The 22,021-nt window shown below is 47.8% G+C and overlaps 1 protein-coding gene across 5 annotated transcripts in view; it reads right to left on the reverse strand.

Annotated features, from left to right (window-relative positions):
- LOC146856651 (zinc finger protein 540-like) overlaps nt 1-22,021 on the reverse strand; it is a 330,854-nt gene that overhangs the window by 110,810 nt on the left and 198,023 nt on the right. For 2 of the 5 annotated variants that reach the window (XM_085654830.1, XM_085654831.1), the window contains one exon: nt 426-14,327. The exons of 1 other annotated variant lie outside the window; for it this stretch is intronic. In XM_085654830.1, coding sequence (XP_085510956.1) covers nt 13,594-14,327 — 734 coding nt within the window. In that variant the 3' untranslated portion in view covers nt 426-13,593. Of the gene's footprint in view, nt 1-425; nt 14,328-22,021 lie in introns of those variants that run through there. 2 more of the 5 variants (XR_014981542.1, XM_085654832.1) reach the window with 2 other exon arrangements.

Raw genomic sequence — 22,021 nt, forward strand, 5'->3', positions numbered from 1 at the left:
ACCGCGATTCGGGATCTGGTTGTTGGAATTATCACCACACTTGAAAAAGAACTGTATACGGGACACAGGAGCCTTGAAAAAATCACGGATTAATCCCCATGCTGGCGACGAAACACGTGTTGGCTTGTAACCTGTATTAAAATACTGAAAACCAAGGAGCAAAGAGAAGAATAAAGAACACAAGAAACACTTTTCCAATTTCTGTGATACCTGTGATATTTTTTGTTTCCCTCGTTTACCAGGAATTGTAAAATATAATGAAAATGTGTGCTTTTTGAGGTGGACAATTCCAATAAACTTTCAAATGTATAATACAATGCTATAAGGGCAAAATAATACATCTTAAATCTGGCCTAATTTGAATAGTTTCTTCGGTATTGATTTGAACATATACACATACATACAAGTAAGCTTGCACACATACATTTCAGAGGCTGCTGTTTATTAAGAATCTCATTAGGGTGGCGACACATCAAGATTATGATTCATTCCACTGATGAAGCTGAAATCATTTCATCCTACATGCAATAAGGGCTGTTTCTTTTTTCATCCAGCTTTTCAACTACTGGGCCATTATATTTTGAACCGTAAAGTATCTCTAGGAAGCAAACTTCAAAAAAGATACTGGATTACTCCATGGAGGAAAAGATCAACATTATAACACTTGCTAACAAATGACAGCTCCCATGTCCTCTTTCAAGTCTTCCTTCCCCTATGATGAGATGATATGAAATGCATGTTTTTGTTTTTTAAACACACTTTGAGCGTAACTGAGAAATTGACTGTTAGGTCCGAGGTTTATACATCACGAACATAGATAAGATTGAGACCTATGTTTGTACTTTCTAAGGGAAAAACAGTGTTATTCGTTTCTTGTAGATTACACCAAAATAGATTTGATTTTTCTTTAACTGCATGCCTGCAGCTAAGCAGTCATCGAGGAAACAGGACCCCAGTGATAAGTAACTAGAGTCGAAACTATTACACTACTGCCAAACAGCTTATGGACTGCCCTGCTCCCTGCTCCCCACATAATAGTTACACTCCTCCAGTTGGCAAGATCAGACTTCCCCATCACTGGGGACTTGAACAGGAGGTTGCTGGGAAGTTTATATATATATATATAATATCCAACTATCCCTCTCTCTGTATATGGATAACTATATCTCTATATATGTAGTCATTTTCATCTCTCTTCTTTATGGTGAAATCCAATATTGGATGGCGACAATGTTGCTCTGCGTGCACACAAGGATGTTCAGAGCAGATTGCTTACCTGTGTTACCTCATTTTTGTTTAAATCTTTTTATTAACATTTTCGTATTTTCATACAACATACACAGTGCAACAACAAAGTTAAGCAGTTCAGCATACAATCCATCTTATTAATAGAAAAGCTATCGGATGAGTTAATGGTAATAGTTCCTGGAGGATTCTCCTAGCAATGTCAGGGGCAGTATCTTGTCAGGCATTGTGATGTACCATCTCGTAGCCCTCTTAGCTGTGGTGCAACATTTAATCAAGCTGTGGGCGTAGGGCACAATAACCAAAGGAAAGATGGGATAGTCGCCTGAAACCCACTGCTGCATGTGCTAAAAAGAGGGAGGGGGAGAATGGCCATGTTAGAGTCGACTGACAGAAACTCCGTGAAGTGAAATCATGTTAGTATGTGAGGCCGGTTCTGTGTGCGTGTACTACCAATTGCTAAGCGCTGGGTTCCTCATCTTGCTTCCTGCCCTGGGGCCCATCCTCCGTGACATTATCCATGCCCTGCAATCTCAACACCATAGCATCGCAGTGGTGTGCCAGCGAAAACGTACGGATCCCAAGCAAGTCCTCCCGACTTAATGCAACTCTGCCCTGGCCCAATTAAGTACGGAGCGTCGCCAGGCTATGGTGTGAGGGGCCGTTGGGGACTTCCACCTTTTGGTGATTAGGAGTTTAAGAAATGAAATGAAATTAAATTAAATGATTAGGAGTTTAGCCACTATGAACCCCAGATCAAGGAACCGGGTAGCTGCTCTGTGTTTCTTACTCCTACTAAACAAATGCAGTATGTGCGCCTCCCAGAGAAGGGAGATATCTCAGGAGGTGCAGGTAGCTAGTACAGATGTCACATTGGCCCAGTATTCGCGCAAGTCAGGGCAGTGCCACAACATATGTAATACGTCTGAATTTACTAAGCGGCACCTAGCGTGGGGGGCGTGGCTTGGCCGGCTGCAAGATGGCCGCACTTTAAGTGGGCTCTGCCGGCCAAGCTCTTAATCCGCCATTATCCTGCAGATGACGGCTCTCTGACTGCCTGGCTCCGGCATTTCCACTCTTACCTCGTCCCGGGGTGCCGCTGGACACTTGCTGCAGCCTGCTCTGCCGCTCCTGTGCTGAGCTCTTCGCCTGGGCCTACAACTCGAGGCTGGGCCTTCTAGTCACTGCCATAAGGCCTCTCCGCCTCTGCTCGGCTGCGCCTGGAGCGCAGACCCGGCTTCCGCTCCTCCTTGTTGCTGGAGGGGCCTGGTGAATGTGTCGCCAGCTGGGGGCTCTCGGCGGCGGGGCTTGGGGGCCCGTGCGCTGTACTGCCCGGACCTTTTTGTCTCTGAGTGCGGGCGCCGCCTGATCTCGTATCGGCACCCGCTGGGCATGCAAACACTCCGCCTGGGCCGGGCGACGTGGGCGGCGCACCCCTGTGACTTCCCGCCGCTGTTCAACTCCTGGTGTTGCGCCTCCCGCCTCATCGGTGCCCGGTTGCTGACTTACTAACTCTGCGCCTCCTCACTGAGCTTACGGCCTCATTTGTGGCCCGCCTCCCTGCTTGGACCCTTCTCCGGCCTGATGTGGCCGTGCACCAGCCATCGTTCTACGCTCTCACCAGCCGCCTGAGGCCCATCGGACCCCGCCTCTGGCACTAATCCCACTCAGAGTTGCTCTTCTACCGGCGCCCCCAGGGACCACTACACTCCGCAGCTTCACCGGGCGGACCTCCCTGCTCCCTCCTGCTGCCAGCACCTGTCACGACTTCCGCCTGATTCCTGTTGACCGGGGTGAGTGCCATCATTGCTGCGAGCCGCTGCGGCTGGGCTGGGGGTAGCGTGCACCACACCGCGAGGCCCCCGCTCCTACCCTTCCATTAAGCCTCTGCTGCCCGAGGGTGCTGGCCCTGGGTGTGCGCAGCCGCGCACCCCCTTGTCTCCCTGCCGCTTCGCTTTCCGCAGCAGCACCCCCCGCAATACCTGCACAGCTGCCACTGAGAATGCTCCCTGCCTGGTGGCGCACGGACTCACCATCGGCTCGCCTCTTCAGGTCTGGCCTGCCGCATTGATGCCACATGCTCCTGAAACGCTTCCCAGTCTGCCGGTTGGCCTGACTGCCCAGGGGGGGCCTGCTGACATCACTCGAGGCAGGGGACTGCATAATCTGCCTTCGCTCCTTCCTCCTGGCGCTTTCGCGGACGTTGCCTGCTGCACCATCTCCTTGCTCTGCCTGTCGCCCTTGCAGCTGTGGGGACTGTCGCCCTGCTACCCGGCGGTGCTCCTTGTCCACTCCCCTCCTGGCTGGTGACATGGGTAAGGCCGACCCCAAGCAACCTAGGCTTACTTTCGACCAATGCCGCAAGACGCGCTAGGACGGCACGGTCGCCGACGAAGGCAATTCCAATCCCCCTGCGGAGATGACCACCTCCCGGGAGGACGACTTCAAGGCCATCATGTTGGAGGTCAAATCCGCCGTTTCTGGCATAGCTGCCCAGCTGGACCAGCTCTCTTCACGTCTTGATGTGATCAAATTGCAGGTGGTCTCGCACGACAACCGCTTGCTGCATGTCGAGACGAGGGTATCTGACGCTGAAGACACCGCCACCCAGGATCAACAAAAACTCCTTCAAATGGATAAAATCCAGGAGCTAATACACACCAAAAACGAGGACTTGGAGGCCCGTTGCCGAAGGAGTAACCTCCACATTACGGGGGTGCCTGAGTCCATGAGCATTGCGCGAATGGAGGATTATGTGGAACAATTGGTGCGTGAACTGTTTGGAGACGTGCTCTCCCCAGTCTTCATTGTGGAGCGAGCCCACCGCTCCCTTGGCCCTCGCCCTACCCCTGGATTGCCAGATAGCCCCATCATCGCTAAAATCCTCAACTTTCAGGACCGCAACACCATCATTCGGGCGGCCAGGAAAAAGGGCGAGATCCGTCATCAAAGTAACTCCCTGTCCTTTTACCCGGATTATACACTGGCAGTGCAGGCTGCCCGCCATGAGTTCCTGCCTGCAAAATGGATCCTCCAAAAGCATGAGATCCCTTATTCCCTCAGATAGCCAGCCAAGCTAAGTGTCAAACAGGGCTCTAAAACTATCATCTTCCCTGATCCTAAGGATGCTCTTTCCTTCGCCAAGAAGCTTGACCGCACTCACCGTTCCACTCCAGCCATCTCTCAGGACTCAACCTCCGGTGTCCTAAGTGACAATGATTAACTCCATCTTCTTCTTCAGCGCTAACTGTACTTTGCCCTCCACTCTGGCTTCCCGCCCGATGATCCCACCTGGCTCCACCTACACTACCCGGCTCTTGGTGGGTTGCTGAGGGGCTAGGCCAAAATGTCCATTTTCAAGACTCTGCATATTTAGTTATCTGCTCTTAAATTTTGGCTTGGCCACCCTGTCTTCTTGGCAGGGGTGTACGCCGAGCATCGCCATGCCCCCACGGGATGATTCCCACTTTGGACATTGACTTTTCCCCTCCCAGTTGTGGTTCCCTAGGGCGGATTTGGGTGGACTCTCGACCTGTTTGGGGGGGGGTTGGTGTGGGAGGTGGGTGGGGGGAATATTTGGGGATTTGTGGCCTCCCTCTGAGGTTTACTTGTTTCTTTTTCTTTGCATTTTGCTGTTATATTGCACGCCTGATGATATTGCTCCTGCATTGCTTCATTACACCTTATTGCACCGCCTTATTTGCTCTTGTGAGCACCGCGCCTCTGCGCACGGCACTTGTCGCCATCTTGCTTCCACTGTTGGGGATGGATGGTTCCCCCTCAAAGCCCAACCTTCTGCCACAGCATCTTACTGGCTGTCCACTAGCACCTCCTATGCTGTTGCACTTCCTATACTCTCCCCAGCTGCCAGGCACTTTCTTACACACCTGCACAAGAGCCCCAGCCACTATCACCATATCCTTTGACATTCAATCTCCTCTCCTTGCCTAAATGACTGATGCAATCTTCTGGACTTGGAATATATTCGGCCTCAATGATCACCGCAAGGCTCGGCTGGTACACGCACATCTCCATAGGCACAAGGTAGACATCTGTCTGCTCCAGGAAACCCATCTGCTCCCGGCATCTGCCTCCCGACTCCTCTCCCGGAGCTGGGGTGAATCACACTCCTCTTTCTACTCCAACTTCTCTCGGGGGGTATCTATCCTCATACGCAGAGGGCTTCCCTGGCAGACCTCCCAGGTAATCACCGACCCTTCTGGGTGCTTAATCATCCTCCATGGCTTCCTCCAGGCCCAACCCCTGACGATTGCTGCGCTATCCGGTCCCAATAATGACAACCCTGACTTCTTTGCACAGGTGTGGCACCATATTTCCTCCCTTGGCCCTGCTGCTCTCCTTTGTGGGGGGGGACTTCAACGTCACACTCTCCAGTGACCTTGACCGATCTGGCCCTCATGCTTCTCACCCGTGCGCCGCGGCTCGCCTTAGATCCATTCTCACTGAAAACTCCTTATATGACGTTTGTTGTCATCTGCGCACCTAGGCTCGCGAGGGCACTTGCGTCACTGGAACTCGTGGCTGTTGGTCCTGTCTGGATCTCTGGATCGCATCCCCAGATGTCCTGTCCATGCTCACCTCCGCCGATCACATGGCACGTACCCTTTCTGACCACGCACCAGTCCAGCTCTGCCTCAGTCTCCCCCAAACTCCTCAGCGTGCGTTCTCCTGGCGGCTTCCCCCTAATGTGCTGCGCGACTCCGTCTTTTGCAACGAGATCCAAACAGCAATCACCAACTACTTTGAACTCAACAAGGGTTCCGTGGACTCTCCCTCTACGCTGTGGGAAGGGTTTAAAGTCGTTATTCGTGGGGAATGCATCTCTAAATAGTCTGGAGTCTTAAATTCCATCCGCAGCACGCTCGATAAACTGGAATCGGAAACTAAATCATTGGATTCCTCCCATGCTTATGACCCCAGCCCAGAAACACTTGCACAACTTCGCAGTAAACACATGGAATTCACTGAAGAGGCTGATAGGGAGCTCTCGTCCCTTGGCAGGGAGGCACGAGGGCGCCGCTTCGGCAAGGGCGATCACCCCGGTAAAACCCTGGCCGGTCTGCTTCTCCCGCCTCACGCTGCATCCTACATCACAGCACTTCAGGATGGTGGACCAGCTAGAACCACCTCCCCTACCGAAATCCAGGCACGTTTCACAGATTTTTACACGCAATTGTACAAGGCGGGTTCCACCCCCTCGCGCGAGGCCTTCGAACAGTATTATGATACCATTCAGTTTCTATGGCTTGAAAATGACCAAGCAGGAATTCCTCAATGTGCCCTTCTCTAAAGAAGAAATACTTGCTGCTATCAATGGCATGCTTGGCGACAAGGCCTGTATCTTTCTACAAGATTTTCGCCCCGCTTTTAATACCGCACTTGGCCGCCATGTATAGCAACTCATTTGAGAGCGGTCAATTCTCTCCCTCGCTCCGAGAGGCCATGCTGACCCTTCTGCTTAAACCGGATAAACCTCCCGAGCTCCGTGATTCCTATCGCCCCTTTCCCTTATTAATACGGACAACAAAATCTTTGCCAGACTGCTCGCTTCTCGCCTTCTCCCTCTTATGCCACACATTGCCCTCCCGGACCAGTCTGGATTCATTCCCGGCCGTGCGACCTCCCACAATCTGCGGACCATTTTCTCCGTCCTGCACCAGATCAACCCAGCGCTTCCGGCGGTTGCTGCCTGCTTGACGCCACCAAAGCCTTTGATACCCTAGAATAGCCCTTTCTCTTTTCCCTACTCACACGCCTTGGTTTTAGTCCGGTCTTCTTATGCAAAATCTTGCTCTTGTACACCCTTCCTACTGCCCGTCTTCGAGTCAGTGGCCAAATAGCCGATCCCATTCCCATTGGGCGTTGCACCCGCCAGGGTTGCCCGCTCTGACACATATTCTTCGCTATCTCGATGGAACCACTGGCAGCTAGACTCCGACAGCACCACACCCAAAGGGGCATCGGATTCCCAGCCCGCGCCCTCTTAGTCTCTATGTACGCGGATGACGTCACCTTATACGTCCGGAACCCCCAAGACAATCTTAGCCCTCTTGTGCGTGAGATTATAAGGTTTGGTGGTTATTCTGGCATACAGGTGAACTGGAACAAGTCAGTCCTTTTCCCTCTCACCGACGCCACCATGCCCTTTACCCCAGAATTCCCCTTCGTGTGGGCGTCAGGCCCTACTCGCTACTTAGGAGTCTGGCTCAGCAGGGACATGGACGAGCTTTGGAGGGCTAATTTCGGGTGCGCGGCTGACTGGCTCGAGTACAAGATTCCCCTTTGGAGCCGACTGCCTCTGTCGCTAGCAGGTCAGATAGCTAGCACCAAGATGGTAGTGCTCCCGAAGTTTTTAGACTTATTCCTGAACATACCCGTTCCCCTCACTGCTAATTTTTTATCGCAGGGTCTGCTCACTGCTTATCTCTCTTATATGGGCCGGTAAGCAGCCCAGGATTGCTTACGACACCCTCACCCTTCCAATGTCGCGCGGTGGTCTTGGTGCTCCCAATTTTAAACTCTACGCATTATGCGCTCAGGCCAGTTTCCTGCATTTTTGGCTTCACCCCACTCCCTTTCAGCCGCATGTGGCGGTGGAGGCAGATCTTGCTTCCCGTGGCTGCTCTCTACCACCTTGTTTGCTCCGGCCACTCGCCCACGTACTGAAATAGACACGGTTGGACCCTGCACTGGGCCTGGGAGGGACTGCGAAGCTTTGCCGGCGATCCCATACTCTCAGCATATTTGATGCCTATTGCTCGTCATCCGGCGTTACCTCCTCTTCAGCCCTCTGGTATGGTTAAACATGCCTCCCGTTTAGGGTTGAACATGCTAGCAGATCTCTATCCCGGGAATACTTTATTTTCGCTCGCAGACGACTTGGGCCCCATGGACACTTTACTTTTTTATCAGCTTCGGGCGATCTGCAGGGAGCTGCATCCCTCGTTCCCCCAGCCCCCTCCCTCGATGGCTGCTCTTGATTTCCTGTATTCCTCCTCTTCTCCTCAGAAGTTGGTGACCAGGCTCTACGGCCTCTCGCTGGCGGCTACCTCTATTTCCACTGATCGTGCGCATGTGGCGTGGGGAGCGGACCTTGGTATTGACATTTCCCAAGCTGACTGGCTATATTGCTGTAACCAGACTAAGCGTTTGCCCCCCAACTATCGCCTGTGCCTTATCCATTTTAAATACTTGCATAGGCTTTACCGCACTCCCGTTCAATTGCATAAGTTGGGGCTCATCCCCACTGACAGATGCCTGCGCTGCTCCGCTCCTGAGGCAGAGTTCTCCCACCTTGCCTGGCTATGCCCCAAGGTCTCCGACTATTGGCTTGAGGTCTGCGCTGCTATTTCAGCGATCACCTCCTCACTGGTTCAGCCTGATTCCACGCTCTGCCTCCTGGGCTTTGTTAAATTCTGCCCAGACGCTTCCCGTCGCTTGATTGCCATGCTGCTGGTCCTCGCGTGTCGTAGGGTTTCCATGTGCTGGGGTCGCACCCAAGTTCGCCCGAGGACGCCTCGCGCTGCCAGACCTTATTGTCTGAATTCTGGGACCTTATGCCAACCAGATCTCGCCCACTTGACATATGGGGGGGTCCCTTGGTGTCATATCTCCTTGCCCGCACCCCTTGAGACCTGCGCCCTCTTCCGCGCTCCCCGCCGACACAATTTGCCCACGACGGCCGCGGAGCTGGTCCGCGTTCAGCTCTTCCTCTCTCCCCGCTCCCTCTGCTTGGGTCTGTTCCTCTACCCATTGCTCTGGTGCCTCCCATCATTTAATGTTTTTTTCTATCCTGTTGTGCCTGACGGAATATGTGCCATGCCGTCGCCATTTGCTGTTTTATATACTGGGTCAACCTTGTCATCTTCTATTGTATACAAGTATATGGTGCTTCAATTTGGTGCAATTATGTAACCTTGTTTTTGAAAATATATATATATATATTTTTTAAAAGTGGCACATAGCGCAAGCTGCATCTGATCTAGCAAAATACTTATTGATTTGGGCTGGGGCAAGGTATGCCCGGTGCAATATAAAAAAATAGGATTTTCTTAAAGCGCTGATTGAGTGGAATATGTGTCGGACCTCCCCGAACGGCCAACCATTTCCTGTCCGTAAATACTTTACCTAGAGCCTCCTCCCAATGTTGTCTCAAGGGGGTCAGGTCCATTTCTGTGTGCTGGTGGAGTGAGGACACGAACCAACGAGTCAAGTGCCCCCCACTTCCCATCACATGCAGGTACTGTATCGTATGGTGCAGGGGCGGTTCCTGGGCAACACTACCCCACTTAGAAGTCAGCGAGGCTATAATCGCCCGATGTAATAAGAACTGCCCCGGGTACATGTTCCCTTCCGACATGAGTTCCTGGTATGGAATGAGGGAGCCATCCCGGTAAAGGACTCAGAGTTCCTGAATACCTTCTGTGTCCCAGTGACGAAGTTCAGTTGCTGTGGTGTACATGTCTCCTCAGGGTGTACTCAATAACGGGATGGTGGGGGCATAAGGTATGAGAGCCCTGGTGAGGAAGAGGCTCCTAAGGAAGCACTTAAAAGTTATAGCGGGTAGGAGCGCACCTATGGGCCTAGGCTTTGTGCATGGATGAAAGATTTGTAGTAATGTCTGGTGGGGGATTGGAGGCTGTGTCTGCCAGATACTGGGATGATAGCCATCAGGCGATCTACTGGAGCTGGGAGGCCAAGTAATAGTGTTCAAAATTGGGAACCATTAACCCCCCTTGGTCTGTGGATAAATAAATAAAGTTTCCCCATAGATACTCTGTGTCTGGACGTTCCCCATATAAAGTCTCTTATTATCCCTTCCCATTTGCGAAAGAAGGGTGAGGAAATAATAATAGGTAAGGGAGTGAAATAGTAAAGGAGACTAGGGAGAACTATCATTTTTACAAGGGCTACCCTGCCCGAAATTGCCAGTGAGAGGGTCTTCCAGAAGTTCATTTGTGATTGAATAGCTGTAGTACCTCTGACTACGTTCCCCTAGAACAGATCCTTCCTAGTGCGGTATATGCAAACTCCTAGATATCTAAAGGGGTCAGTGCACCACGTCATACACACGCCCCCCATGGAATACCCTGGGTCAGGGGTTGTCTTCAGAAATGGAGAGAGAATAGATTCCCCGGCATTAACCTGCAGGCCCGAAGCCTTGACAAAGCGAGATATGGCCTGATCCAACGAGGGCGGGATGTCGTGAAGGTCACGTACGTACAGCAGTGAGTCATTTGCATACAACGTCAAACCATCCACCAGTGTAACTCCCATGTCCACGTGTGCGCCGATATGCGCCGCCAGTGGTTCCACCGCCAGCGCAAAGAGGAGAGGGGACAACGGGCATCCCTGTTGAGGTCCGCGCCGTACCTGAATGGGATCTGATAAGTAGGGGCCCGTCCGAACACGGATGGATGGGCACCTATACAGCACCTGAACTATACTGAGGAAATAAGGCCCTATACCGTACCGGCTAGGCAGGCGAAAAGGAAATCTCAGCCAAGCAAATCAAATGCCTTCTCAAGGTCTAGCACCAGGCAGCCCAATCGAGGCCATTGGAAGGGGGCATACTCTGCTACCCGAAAGTACCAGAGGCTATTTAGAGCTGGGTTTCGTTGAGGGACGGACCCGTTCTGGTCAGGGTGGACCAAGGCGAGAACAAGGTGCACCAGGCGAGTAGCTGAAACTTTCGCTAAAAGTTTATAGTCAACGTTCAATATCGCTATCGGTTTATATGATCTGGGGGAGGTTGGATCTTTCCCTGGCTTCAAAAGGGAAACCACGTTAGCCGCACACTTCGAGGATGGTAAAGCCTGGTTGTCAACTACAGAGGCATACAAGGAGTGCAGACGAGGCACCAGAGTCTCTGCGTATGTTTTAAAAATTCAGTGGGAAGCCCGTCGAGTCCTGGGGTCTTTCCAGATGCCAGGGACTGCAGTGCTTCACGAATTTCGTCCACTGTCAGGGTGTAGTCCACAGCGAGTAACTGGTCAAGCGTCAGTGTGGGCAGGTCCACAGTGGAGAGGAATGACTCAATGTAAAGGCTGTTCCTAGTCAGCTGAGCCGAATATAACCCAGTGTTGTGCGCTGTCATTGCTGCATGAATGTCTCTCTGTGTACAGCTCCTAAAGCCCATTTCATCCACCAGAAGCTGTATGGGGAGCTTGGGGTGTTCTTGTCTAATTAGGTAAGCCAGCAGTTTGCCCGCCCTATCTGCTGTAGCGTGAGAACAAGCCGAATGTGCCATGATATTGTGACATCGTAGTCTTTCTACTAGCGCTTCCCGCTCAGCATGGGCGTCATCAAGTTGCTTTTGCCTATCAGGTCGGTCAATGGCCTGCTCTTCTGACCGGATCAATTGAGGCTCAATGGCGGACAAGGATGCGTTAAGCTGTTTACGGACACTCCACGTGTGCGCAAGGCAAAGCCCCAGTGTCACCAATTTAAATACCTCCTATTCCCTCAATACAGAGTCCACGAGTCTGCATTAAGATCAAAGTATCCAATCACTGCAGACTCTGGAGAGCTACGGAACGCTGGGTGCTCCAGCGCTGCCGTCTGTAGACGCCAAGCTGGAATCGGGGACGTCTCAGCCTCCCACGCCAGGTGAATTTGTGGATTGTGATCGGAATGCGTCCGACCTAAATATTCTGTGGACTGAATTAGGGGGGCTAGGGCCACCAAGACCAGAATGCGGTCCAGCCGGATGTGCAACTTGTGAACTGGCAAGAAAAAAGAATACACCCTGGCGTGAGGGTGACGCTCGCGCCAGACATCTGTCAACGACCAATGCCTCATCCAAGTACATAGGAACTGGGCGTTCGAAGAGGCTGTGCTTCTATTCAAAGGAGGAAAGGAACGGTCATGAGAAACGTCCAGCACAGAGTTAAAATCCTCTCCCAGCAACCACAGAACCTCCCTCCATCTAGGGAGTAATGCTGTTAGCCTACAGAGGAATGTTTACCTGTGTTACCTCATAGAGCAGACACAGCTGAGGTGTGCACTGAAACGGCCAGTGGCACAGCCCACATTGCTTAAGTCCACAATAAGGTAGTCTAAAATACCTAGATTGAAAGAAGAGACTAGAAAGTGAAAAAAAAGCAAAAATGAAAAAGGGCTGCTAATCAAGAAAGGAAACAGTGCATGGAATGAGCGGAGTCTATGAACGACAGGCATCTATATGCACGCTACAGGATGCATAAGCTCCCATTTAACAGCCTTGGAGAAGCAGTTTCTAGCCCTCCCACTTTGAGGAAAGACATCACCATCTGAGGGCTGGGAGGTAGGAATATTTGTATATTGCCTGAATAGCAACCACCAAAATTCATCTATTAACTCATATTTACATTCATTGTTTAACAAACTGGTAATCCAAATCCTAGGTCATGTCTTATGCTTCCACTTCTCAACGTTTCTTCTATTTATTAGGGTGTTTCAAATTTAGTAGTTTGCCACCAACCAATAAAATTGTACACAAAAAAATTAAAGAATTCTCTGCGGTTATGTAATTAATCGCGATTCAAATCCTGAAATTGAGACTTTAATTCTAAAATAAAATATGTAATGAAACATGTTTGCTCTTGTAGATGGCACCTACTGCCTCATACGGCTGCCTTCTGATGAAACTTAAAACAAAGAAGCATTTGTTTCATCTTACTGGCTAATCGCATGCCTCCGACTTGTGCTTAAATAATGCATAGTGAAGACCTTACTTGTTTAGACTAGATGCGCTGCAACACCTGTGACAATTTCTGCAACATTTGGTCCACTAGTGGTACAGTACTAAGCATCATGTGAACAACGGCTCCAGGGCACAGGTGGCAGCTCCCCAATAAGCTGGAAAGATCCATTAAATGCCATTATCTGTAGATTCCTTTTTTAGTGACTGGAAAGTGATAAGTTGTTAAGAATTCAATACATGGATCTGACCTGTTATCGTCTTGTAATCAAACTGGTGGCAATGCTTTACGTGTGCTGTGCTATGCCCCCAGGAACACAGGCAAGGGTAACACTGAGATATGGAAAAAGCAGCTTGTTGACTTTGAAACCACCAACAGATGATAAATAATTGGATAGCCAGAGGAGAGTCGTGGACATCAAATTTCAGTTGTGTATGCGAATACTTTTGAAGCAGAAACAATGTTGTACTCTATTTAGAGATCATCAATCCCCCTTTCGATCCAATGGAATGCTGGCTTTGTGTCTTTAGTGATAGATACAACCATCTTTTCCATTTATGAACTCCTTCTGAGGTTGGAGCTTTGTTGGTTTGCTTGTCATTTGGTTTGAGCTCGTACAACATTGTGTACATAGGTACTTTCATAGTTAAAGACTCCAAGTTGGGTCTCCCTTTTGCATACAAGCAATGCCTGGAAGGACACTATTCATTGAGTCAGGAAAGTTGTGCGTTTTAACATGCCTATTAAGAGCTCCAGATCGACAAAAGTCTTTCCCACATATTGTACATACATATGGCTTTTCTCCTGAATGTATTCGCTGGTGTTCTTTGAGATGATGCTTTCGCATGAAGCTTTTGTCACAACCAGTGCACTGATATTCTCTTTCTTTGTATTGCAAATTCTGGAGTCCCATGCTTTGGCTTTTTTTAGAATCTGCACATACAAATACATTATCTCCGTCTCCTACCTGTTTTTTCTGGTATGTAATAGAGTCTATGTTCTGCCTGGTGCTTTTCCCATAGTCCGTATATGTACACGGTGTCGGGTTTGGCAGTGAGCCTGCATGGCTTGTAAGCAGCTGTGCATTGCCCAGAACACCATCTGTTTGATCATATTTTTCCGATATCTCTGGTTTGGAATTTACTTGACATATGCTGGAATGCGATGGTTTACTGAAACTACGTTCACATTTTTTAGCATTTTCGACCATCAGCTCTGCATTACTTTTTGACCACACACGGCTTTCTGAGTATTTTCCATTCTCAGAGATTTGTAGAACAGTCAAATCATCTTCTCCTGGCAAAGTTTTGCATGCCATTGAGGTTTCAGTACCTTTTAGAGAATTCACAACTTCAAATCTTCTCATCATGCTTCCAACACCTGGTAAAAAAAAAAGACCACATTTCCAATTTTTTTTGAGCAACAACCAGAACTGCCTACATCCAATAAGGCTATATTTACAAAGTTCAACCTTTCTTAACTGTTGTGCATAGTAGTGCAATGTTGAGCATGTACAGTTGGTTATTTAATTCTGTTTATGAACTGCCGTGGAAAAATGTACTTTGATAAAAATATTGTGGTGGATACATTACCCTTCTGCAGGCTTCTCACCTTCTGAATATTCCCCAAACGTCTGATTGGTCTGGAAAAGCCTATCCACAACAGTAGCTCTCCAGGGGAGCCAGGTGGCACCATGTAGCTACAGCTGCAACTCTGCCCACTGGACATGACCATACCAGCGTATACTAACTGACAAATTGCACACTGAAGTCAGTTCCTGAAAATATTTCCATGCTCCATAGAGGCATGTGGGGGAGGAACGGAGACATCATAAATGGCAGAGATAAACAAGCATTGGCAAAGCCAATAGCTCTCGCCTATGCAAGAGATATTGGTTTTGGCAAGGTGTTTTAGCAATGTTGTACAGCATTGTGGCTGCTGTTCAGCATGGCTAAAAGTTAGGGGAATGGAGTGGGGTGGGGTAGATTGAAATGGGGCAGACTGGGTTAGAGTGGAATAGGGTAGAGTGGAGTGGGTAGATTCTGGTAGAGTGGGTAGAATGGATTGGGGTAAAGTGGAGTGGAGTGAGGTAGATCAGAGTGGGAAGTTGGGTAGATAAGCATTCCAAATTGAATTGGGGTGGAGTAGATTGGGTTGGAGTGGGGTAGACAGGAGTGGATTAGAGTGGGGTAGATTGAGCGAGGTAGATGGGGCAGTGTAGATCAGGGTAGATTGGGTTAGATTGGAGTGGAATATATTGGGGTAGAGTAGGATATATTGTGGTAGATTGGAGTGGGGTAGATCGGGGAAGAGTTGAGTGGTGTTGATTGGAGTGTAGTGGTTTAGATTGGGAGGATTATAATAGGATAGTGGGGAATGGAGTGGGTGTAGATTGGGACATTTTGGAGTGGAGTAGACTGGGGTAGGGTACTTTGGAGTGGGGTTGATTGGGGTGGGGTAGACTGCATTGTGGTTGGGTGGAGTGGAATAGATGGGGTTGATTTAGTGGGGTAGGTTAAAATGGAGTAGATTGGAGTTAGGTAGATTGGGGTGGAGTAGATTGAAGTGGGGATCAGTGGTTTAGACTGCAGTGGAGTGGGAAAATTCGAGGAGTTTGGTAGATTGGAGTGGAGTGTGACAGGGTGGAGTGGAGTGGAGTGGGGTAGATTGTAGTGGAGTGGGGTAGTGGGGGGGCCGAGTAGACTGTGGTGGAGCGGGATAGATTGGAGTGGAGTAGATTAGAGAAGAGCTGGATAGATTACAGTGTGGTTTGGAGTGGAGTAGGGTGAACGGAGTGGGGTAGATCAGACCGGGGTAGATTGGAGTGGAGTAGTGGGGTAGATTGGAGCAGGTTGGATTGGGGTATACTATTGTGGGGTGAATTGGGGTAAACTGGAGTGGGATATACTGGAGTGGATTGGAATGGGGTAGATTGGAGCAGAGTGTTAGATTTTAGTAGAGTGAGGTAGGTTGGGGAGGAGTGGGGTAGATTGGATTGGGAGAGTTGACTGGGTTATAATGAGTGGAGTGGGGTAGAGTGAAGTGGTGTAGATTGGGTGAAGTGGCACAGACTGGAGTAGATTAGATTGGAGTGGAGTAGGTTAGATTGGTGTAGGGTAAGTGGCGTGGAGGCGAGTGGCGTGCTGTGGATTGGCATGTCGTAGAGTGGAGATGAGTGTTGCAGAATGAAGTGGCGTGGCATAAAGTGGAAGGGCAAGGATTGGAGCGGCGTAGTATGGAGTATGCATGGTACATTAGCGCACGGTCATTACAGACAACATATTTTCGATTGAAATGAACCTTACATGTGCACCGATATAGGGTTTTACTACACACAAACGATGTGTGCAAATGTCATCACTTAGTGTATGATGTGTTTTGATCATATTCAAATATTTGTTTCCACCACACTTCAGAATTACAACAAAAGAGTGCTTAATTTGTACTAATTTTTATATATTCTTAAACATCAGCACAGTTCTTTTTTGTTGTTGTGTGATAGAAAAAAATCCTACACCCTTTCCTCTTACTTGGGTACTCCGCAGGATTGTCACAAATTCTCTCACTTTGCTAGTTTATCCCAAAGAGGTAGCCGAGGAGGGGGGCGCGGCACAGGCAGGTAACAATTTAGGCACTGTTACTGATGTGGTAGAAACTGTAGATATAGGGTGTGCGTCTTTAGTATGTCCCAAACCCTACCCCCCTACTAATAGAGTCAGGGGGACAGAAAACCTGGAGAAATTTACCCCTGCTTTAAAATCATCTCATGTAATATTGCAGGATTCCGTTCTAGGATAGCGAATGAGGAGTGGCTAGGGTATACAAAGCAAAACCAAAGTACTGGGTTGAATGTATGACATTGTTCTGCATTCTGTCCATCAACTGTTGTTTTTGCATTTGTCACCCCGAGTGGGACAAGTATGCTCAGACGTGAGTCCCGTGCTCTCCATGCCACTGGAATCAAGCTATCCTAGCTGAAGAGGGGTGAAACCCCGAAACTGGTCCTAGGATGCTTGGTTCCAGTCCAGGGAGGACCTGGCTTGGCAGTTCTGGCTGGACTGTTCCCATGAGGCACAGGGTCAAGACTGATTTGCATATGGCTGGGTTCAAACTGGAATGGCATGGTGAGCTAAAAAACGATGGATTTAGGCCCAGATCTCTGTACTGGGGTGAATGTATGACATTGTTCTGCATTCTGTCCATCAACTGTTGTTTTTGCGAGTGGCTAGGGTATATCAGAGGCTTTGACTTCATTTGCTTTCAGGAAACCTGGTCTAGAGATGATATATCCTTGGATGGCTATCGCTCCTTCTGCGTTCCTGCATTACCTTCTGCCGCAGGAAAGGCTAAGGGTGGGATTGCGTTTTTTTTATCAGTAAAATACGAATCTCTAAAAGTAATTAGTATAAGCTCATCACCCCGGCATCAACTAATTATGATCCATAACTTAAGTAAGGCCAAAATACTCCTGGTGAATTGGTATCACAATATCTTTGTTCGAAATAATTGTAATGCCAATTTGTAAGCACAGTTCTCAATGTGTGTGTGGACTGGAATACACTGAGGGACAGCCCCAGCCCCATTTTATTCACTCATCCCAGGGAGAAGCCCTAAATTCTGTTTTAATATGGAACAATTTAGGCCTTATAAATTGTTGGGCCAAGAATCTTTCACTGCAGTGTCCCACTTATGTTGGCTGTGGCAGGGTTAGTTCTATTGATTTTCGGCTACTATCTATAAATTTCTTTAAGCTCGTCCTTGACTTTGTGGTGGAACCTCACTGTCTGAGTGATCATAACCCCCTTATCATCTCCCTCAATTTAAAGACCCAGATGGGGGAGGGTGATGATTGCTCGATCCATTACCACCGGAACAAGGGAGTCAGGCTGAATTGGGGAAAGAACGATCCCCTCAAATTTGAGGGTGATATTATCAAAGGCTACTTCCACTGTATTTTGGGGTGTTTCAAAGACTCCAGAGGATGTTGTTGTGGGAGTTTGGGTCACTATGCGCTTGAGGTAGCCACGAGGCTGACGAGGAGTCCTAAGCATGGTTGAATTCCGAGTGTTTTAGGGCCCATAAATATTTATAAAGGGTGCTTCATATTATTTCCCATAACAGAGATCTAGTTAAAGCAGCAATGCACAAATATAAAACAATAATCAAGGGTAGAAAAGCAGAACCAAGAAGTCTAGCATGGGAAGATCTAGAGAGAGCAGGAGCCCTAAGAGACAAAAACATTCTGGGAAATTATAAATCACTCATTATTTACTGAAGAAGCTAGGCAGATGGATTCACTGATACTGGGAGATGCTTGGGTAGCCCACTTTAATGGCATCTTTAACCCCCGTAATAAAAGGGTCGAGGAATACATAAGGGACTTGCCCGTAGATTTACTTGCAGCTAACCAACTCAGTCTATCAAAGTAACTGAGGTTGAGGAGGTGTTAGGCCAGGGGTCCCGTCTGAAAGCACCAGGTCCTTAACTTTTTCAAAAATAATCCAAGCCTGTGGGCAACCCTGTTGACGAATGTATTTAAGGCAGTAATTACTGGCCCAATGCCCGCATCCTGGAAGGAAGCAATAGTGGCCCTCATTTTTAAAAACTGTAATAGAAGTGACCCGGCTTGTTACAGACCAATTTCGCTCATTGATGCCACAGCTAAGGGATTGGGTAGAGATCTCCTCGCCCGTTTGGAGACCTGGTCCACAGGAGTGATATCCAACATACAATATGGTTTCAGGAGGGGTCTTGGCACGACCGAGCAATGCCTTATTTTGTCCTTAATTATCAACAAATACGTGAAGGCCAGGAAGGGCTTGATCTACCTGGCCTTCATGGATTTGTCCAGTGCCTTTGACACTGTTAGCCGGGAGAAACTATGGGATATGCTGAAAAGTTTGGGTGTGGAACAAGCACCTGGTGTGGCTTATCCGTAGGCTACATTTTAATACTCCAGTCTCCATAAGATACGGCACTCAAAGGGAAAAAACTGAGCAAATAGCTTCAACAGAGGGTGTCAGTCAAGGGTGCATCCTTCCCCTTTTCTGTTTTTAATATACACAAACGGTCTGGAGGCTTCAGTATTAAGTAAGAAACTTGATTTTCCCAAAATTGGCAGCAAATCTGTCCCCTTGCTATCTTATGCTGACGACACAGTGCTAATGGCCACGACAGCGAATGGCCTTCATAATTCCGTGGATACTGTTATTGATTTTATGTCGTCACTTGATCTTAAAGTACATTTTAATAAATCATATTATGGCATACGGTCCACAGAGTACAAAGACTAAGATTTTATTGTACATGGGGAACTTATTTAACAATAAGCTAAGTTGGGACCCACTTGTGACAGCAAGAGCCCAACTAGGGCTGTGGATGGGCTATTTCGTTTTGCATGCAAATTAGGCCATAAGCCTGTTGGGGAAATATTCACCCTTTACAAAGCCAAATGCCTTTTGATTGCAACATATGGTGCAGGGGTGCGGGGGCACCACAATAGCCGCCAGCTACAAGTAGTGGAAAATAAATTCACTAAAAGGCTTATCATGGCGCCTAATAGTGCCCCTAACTGCCTGTGTCATGACTAATTGGGACTAGAGCATATAGAAGATTGCATATCTTGTGCCCCTCTACTCTGAAGAACTAATGTTCTCTCAAGAAATAATAAAAGATTGTCAAAAATTGGCCAACTCTCTAAAAATACCATGGCTTCATTTTGTGAAAGATAAATATTATGAAATAGGATTGGGGCATTTCTATGGTAGTCCTGAAAGCATCCCACTGAACGCCAAAGTCGTTATCAATGAGGCGTTACATTCAAGAAGGGGTAACATGAATTATCCTCACCAAGATGAGATCGGTCCCATGCACTTGTTCCCTGCCCCATTGCAATATTATTTAACATTCATCAATAATCTGCAGATTGGATTTTATTTAACTAGATTTCGGTTAGGTGCTGTGCATGTTTTGCTGGCGTGACCTCTCACCTTGTCCATGTGATAATCTTACAAGGCAAAGCACTTTGCACTTTATCTTATTCTGCACTTTATATTAAATAGCAAGGAGCAAATTCTTCATCCCACTGTTTAAAGAAAATTCGCCCTTGTACATATGTTGATGGTTTTAAATTCTTGAAATCACTGGTTACCCCTGATATTTGCATTGCGGTAGCCAACTACATAAAAGTATCTTTGGCCATTAGAAAAAGCTATGAGTAACAACAACCCTGAGCTGTCTCACCGAAATCACCGTATGCAAAGAGTTGCATGTCCCTAGTATTTTATGAATTGCTTTTAACACATTGTTCAAACTGTGTACATGTTGTGATAATGTCTTTATAAATCTTAATGGTGTTATGAATTGATACTAGGCTGTTTTTATTGAATTTTTTAAGTAATGTGCACATTTGAAGGTTATGGATTTTAATCAACTTGGAAATTCTGGAGGTCTATTCAGCTGCCATAAAGGCCACTAGACAAGCACCTTAACTTAGAAATTGATATGGCTCATAGTTTCCCTACGTGATGTTTTCAAGTGTCTTTTTAATTATTGTATGTTGGCATTTGAATCCATCACCTTTGACCCAGCAAATGAATTTTAGTGAAGAATGTAACGTTTTTGTATCATCATTTGGCCTAGGCTGGAAATTGATGCTGCTGTTGTTGATGCACTGAATGCCCTTTTTTGTACTCTTTTATGGCTGGTTAAGCCAAATAAAGATTTATTTATGGGTGCAGCCATCTACCAACACTAGATTGGTCAACTGACCCTGCAACTGGTTCCGCTGACTTGCTAAGCATTCTTGAAGGGGGTGCATTGGAAGTCTTGCATGGGGAATAATAAGAATGCAAGATATCATCATCCCTAGCAGTTGCATGAATACTTTTTCTGGTAATGATTGGTTGGGCTGAAATTGAGTGAGAAGGGACTGAAAACTGTGAATCCTGGCTGTATTGGGAGAGGCTAGAGCTTTCTGAATTTCTATATAGGCTCCCAGATAAGTTTGTGTGTTGGAAGGCTGTATATGAGACTTCAACACATTTACTGTAAACCCTAGTTGGTGAAGTAAGTGAATTGTGGTTTGAGTGTGTTGGAGACACATTTGGTAAGTGCTGGCTCTGATGAGCCAGTCGTCAAGGTATGGGAAGACATGGATGTGTTGTCTTCTCAGATGTGCGGAGACTAGTTCCAGACATTTGGTAAATACCCTGGGAGCAGTGGTGACTCCAAACGGTAGTACTTTGAATTGGTAACGATGACCCACTATCATGAATCTGAGGTATTTGCGATCAGCGGGATGAATTGGAATGTGGAAATATGCATCATTTAAGTCTAGAGTTGACATAAAATCGCCCTGCTAAAGAAGTAGGAGCACTTGTTGAAGTGTCACCATGTGAAAATGCTCAGAAAGTATGAAGATGTGTAGTTCTCTGAGGTCTAGAATAGGTCTCAAGGAGCGGTCCTTTTTGGGGATAAGTAAGTACAGGGTGTAGACACCTGTTTTGTGCTGTTGTAATGGCACAGGTTCTATGGCTCCGTTGGACAGGAGAGATTGAACCTCTTGCTGAAGAATATATAAATGTTCATTGTGACATTTTGTGAGAACGTGCTGGAATGTCTGGAGGATTTTTGGTAAGAACCAGGCAATAACCATGTTGGATATTTCCTAACACCCATTTGTCTGTGGTGATAGATTGCCAAATGGGGATGAATTGTAGACGACGTCCCCTGACAGGTGTTAAATGATCAGGAGAAATGTAAGCAAGTCACTACTTGTTGGGGGAGGGGAATAACGTGGTGTAGAACCCCTGCCTCGACCTTTGCTGCTGTTGCCTATCTATCTTCCTCTAAAGAAGCCTCTTGTAGAGGAAGATTGATTGTTGCCTTTGTAGGGGGCGGCAGTATTGTCTGAGGACATGGTTTTTCACCCTCCACGGTAGAAGGAGCGACAAAAGGATTAAAGGGAGACTGCAGAGCTCCCATAGACTTCGCAACTTCTGAGTCTTTTTTATTTTTAATAATGTCTTATCTACTTCGTGCCCGAAGAGATGTTCCTTGTCAAAAGGAGTATT

Source organism: Triturus cristatus, chromosome 4_1 (assembly GCF_964204655.1).
Source record: "Triturus cristatus chromosome 4_1, aTriCri1.1, whole genome shotgun sequence".
Classification (NCBI taxonomy): domain Eukaryota; kingdom Metazoa; phylum Chordata; class Amphibia; order Caudata; family Salamandridae; genus Triturus; species Triturus cristatus.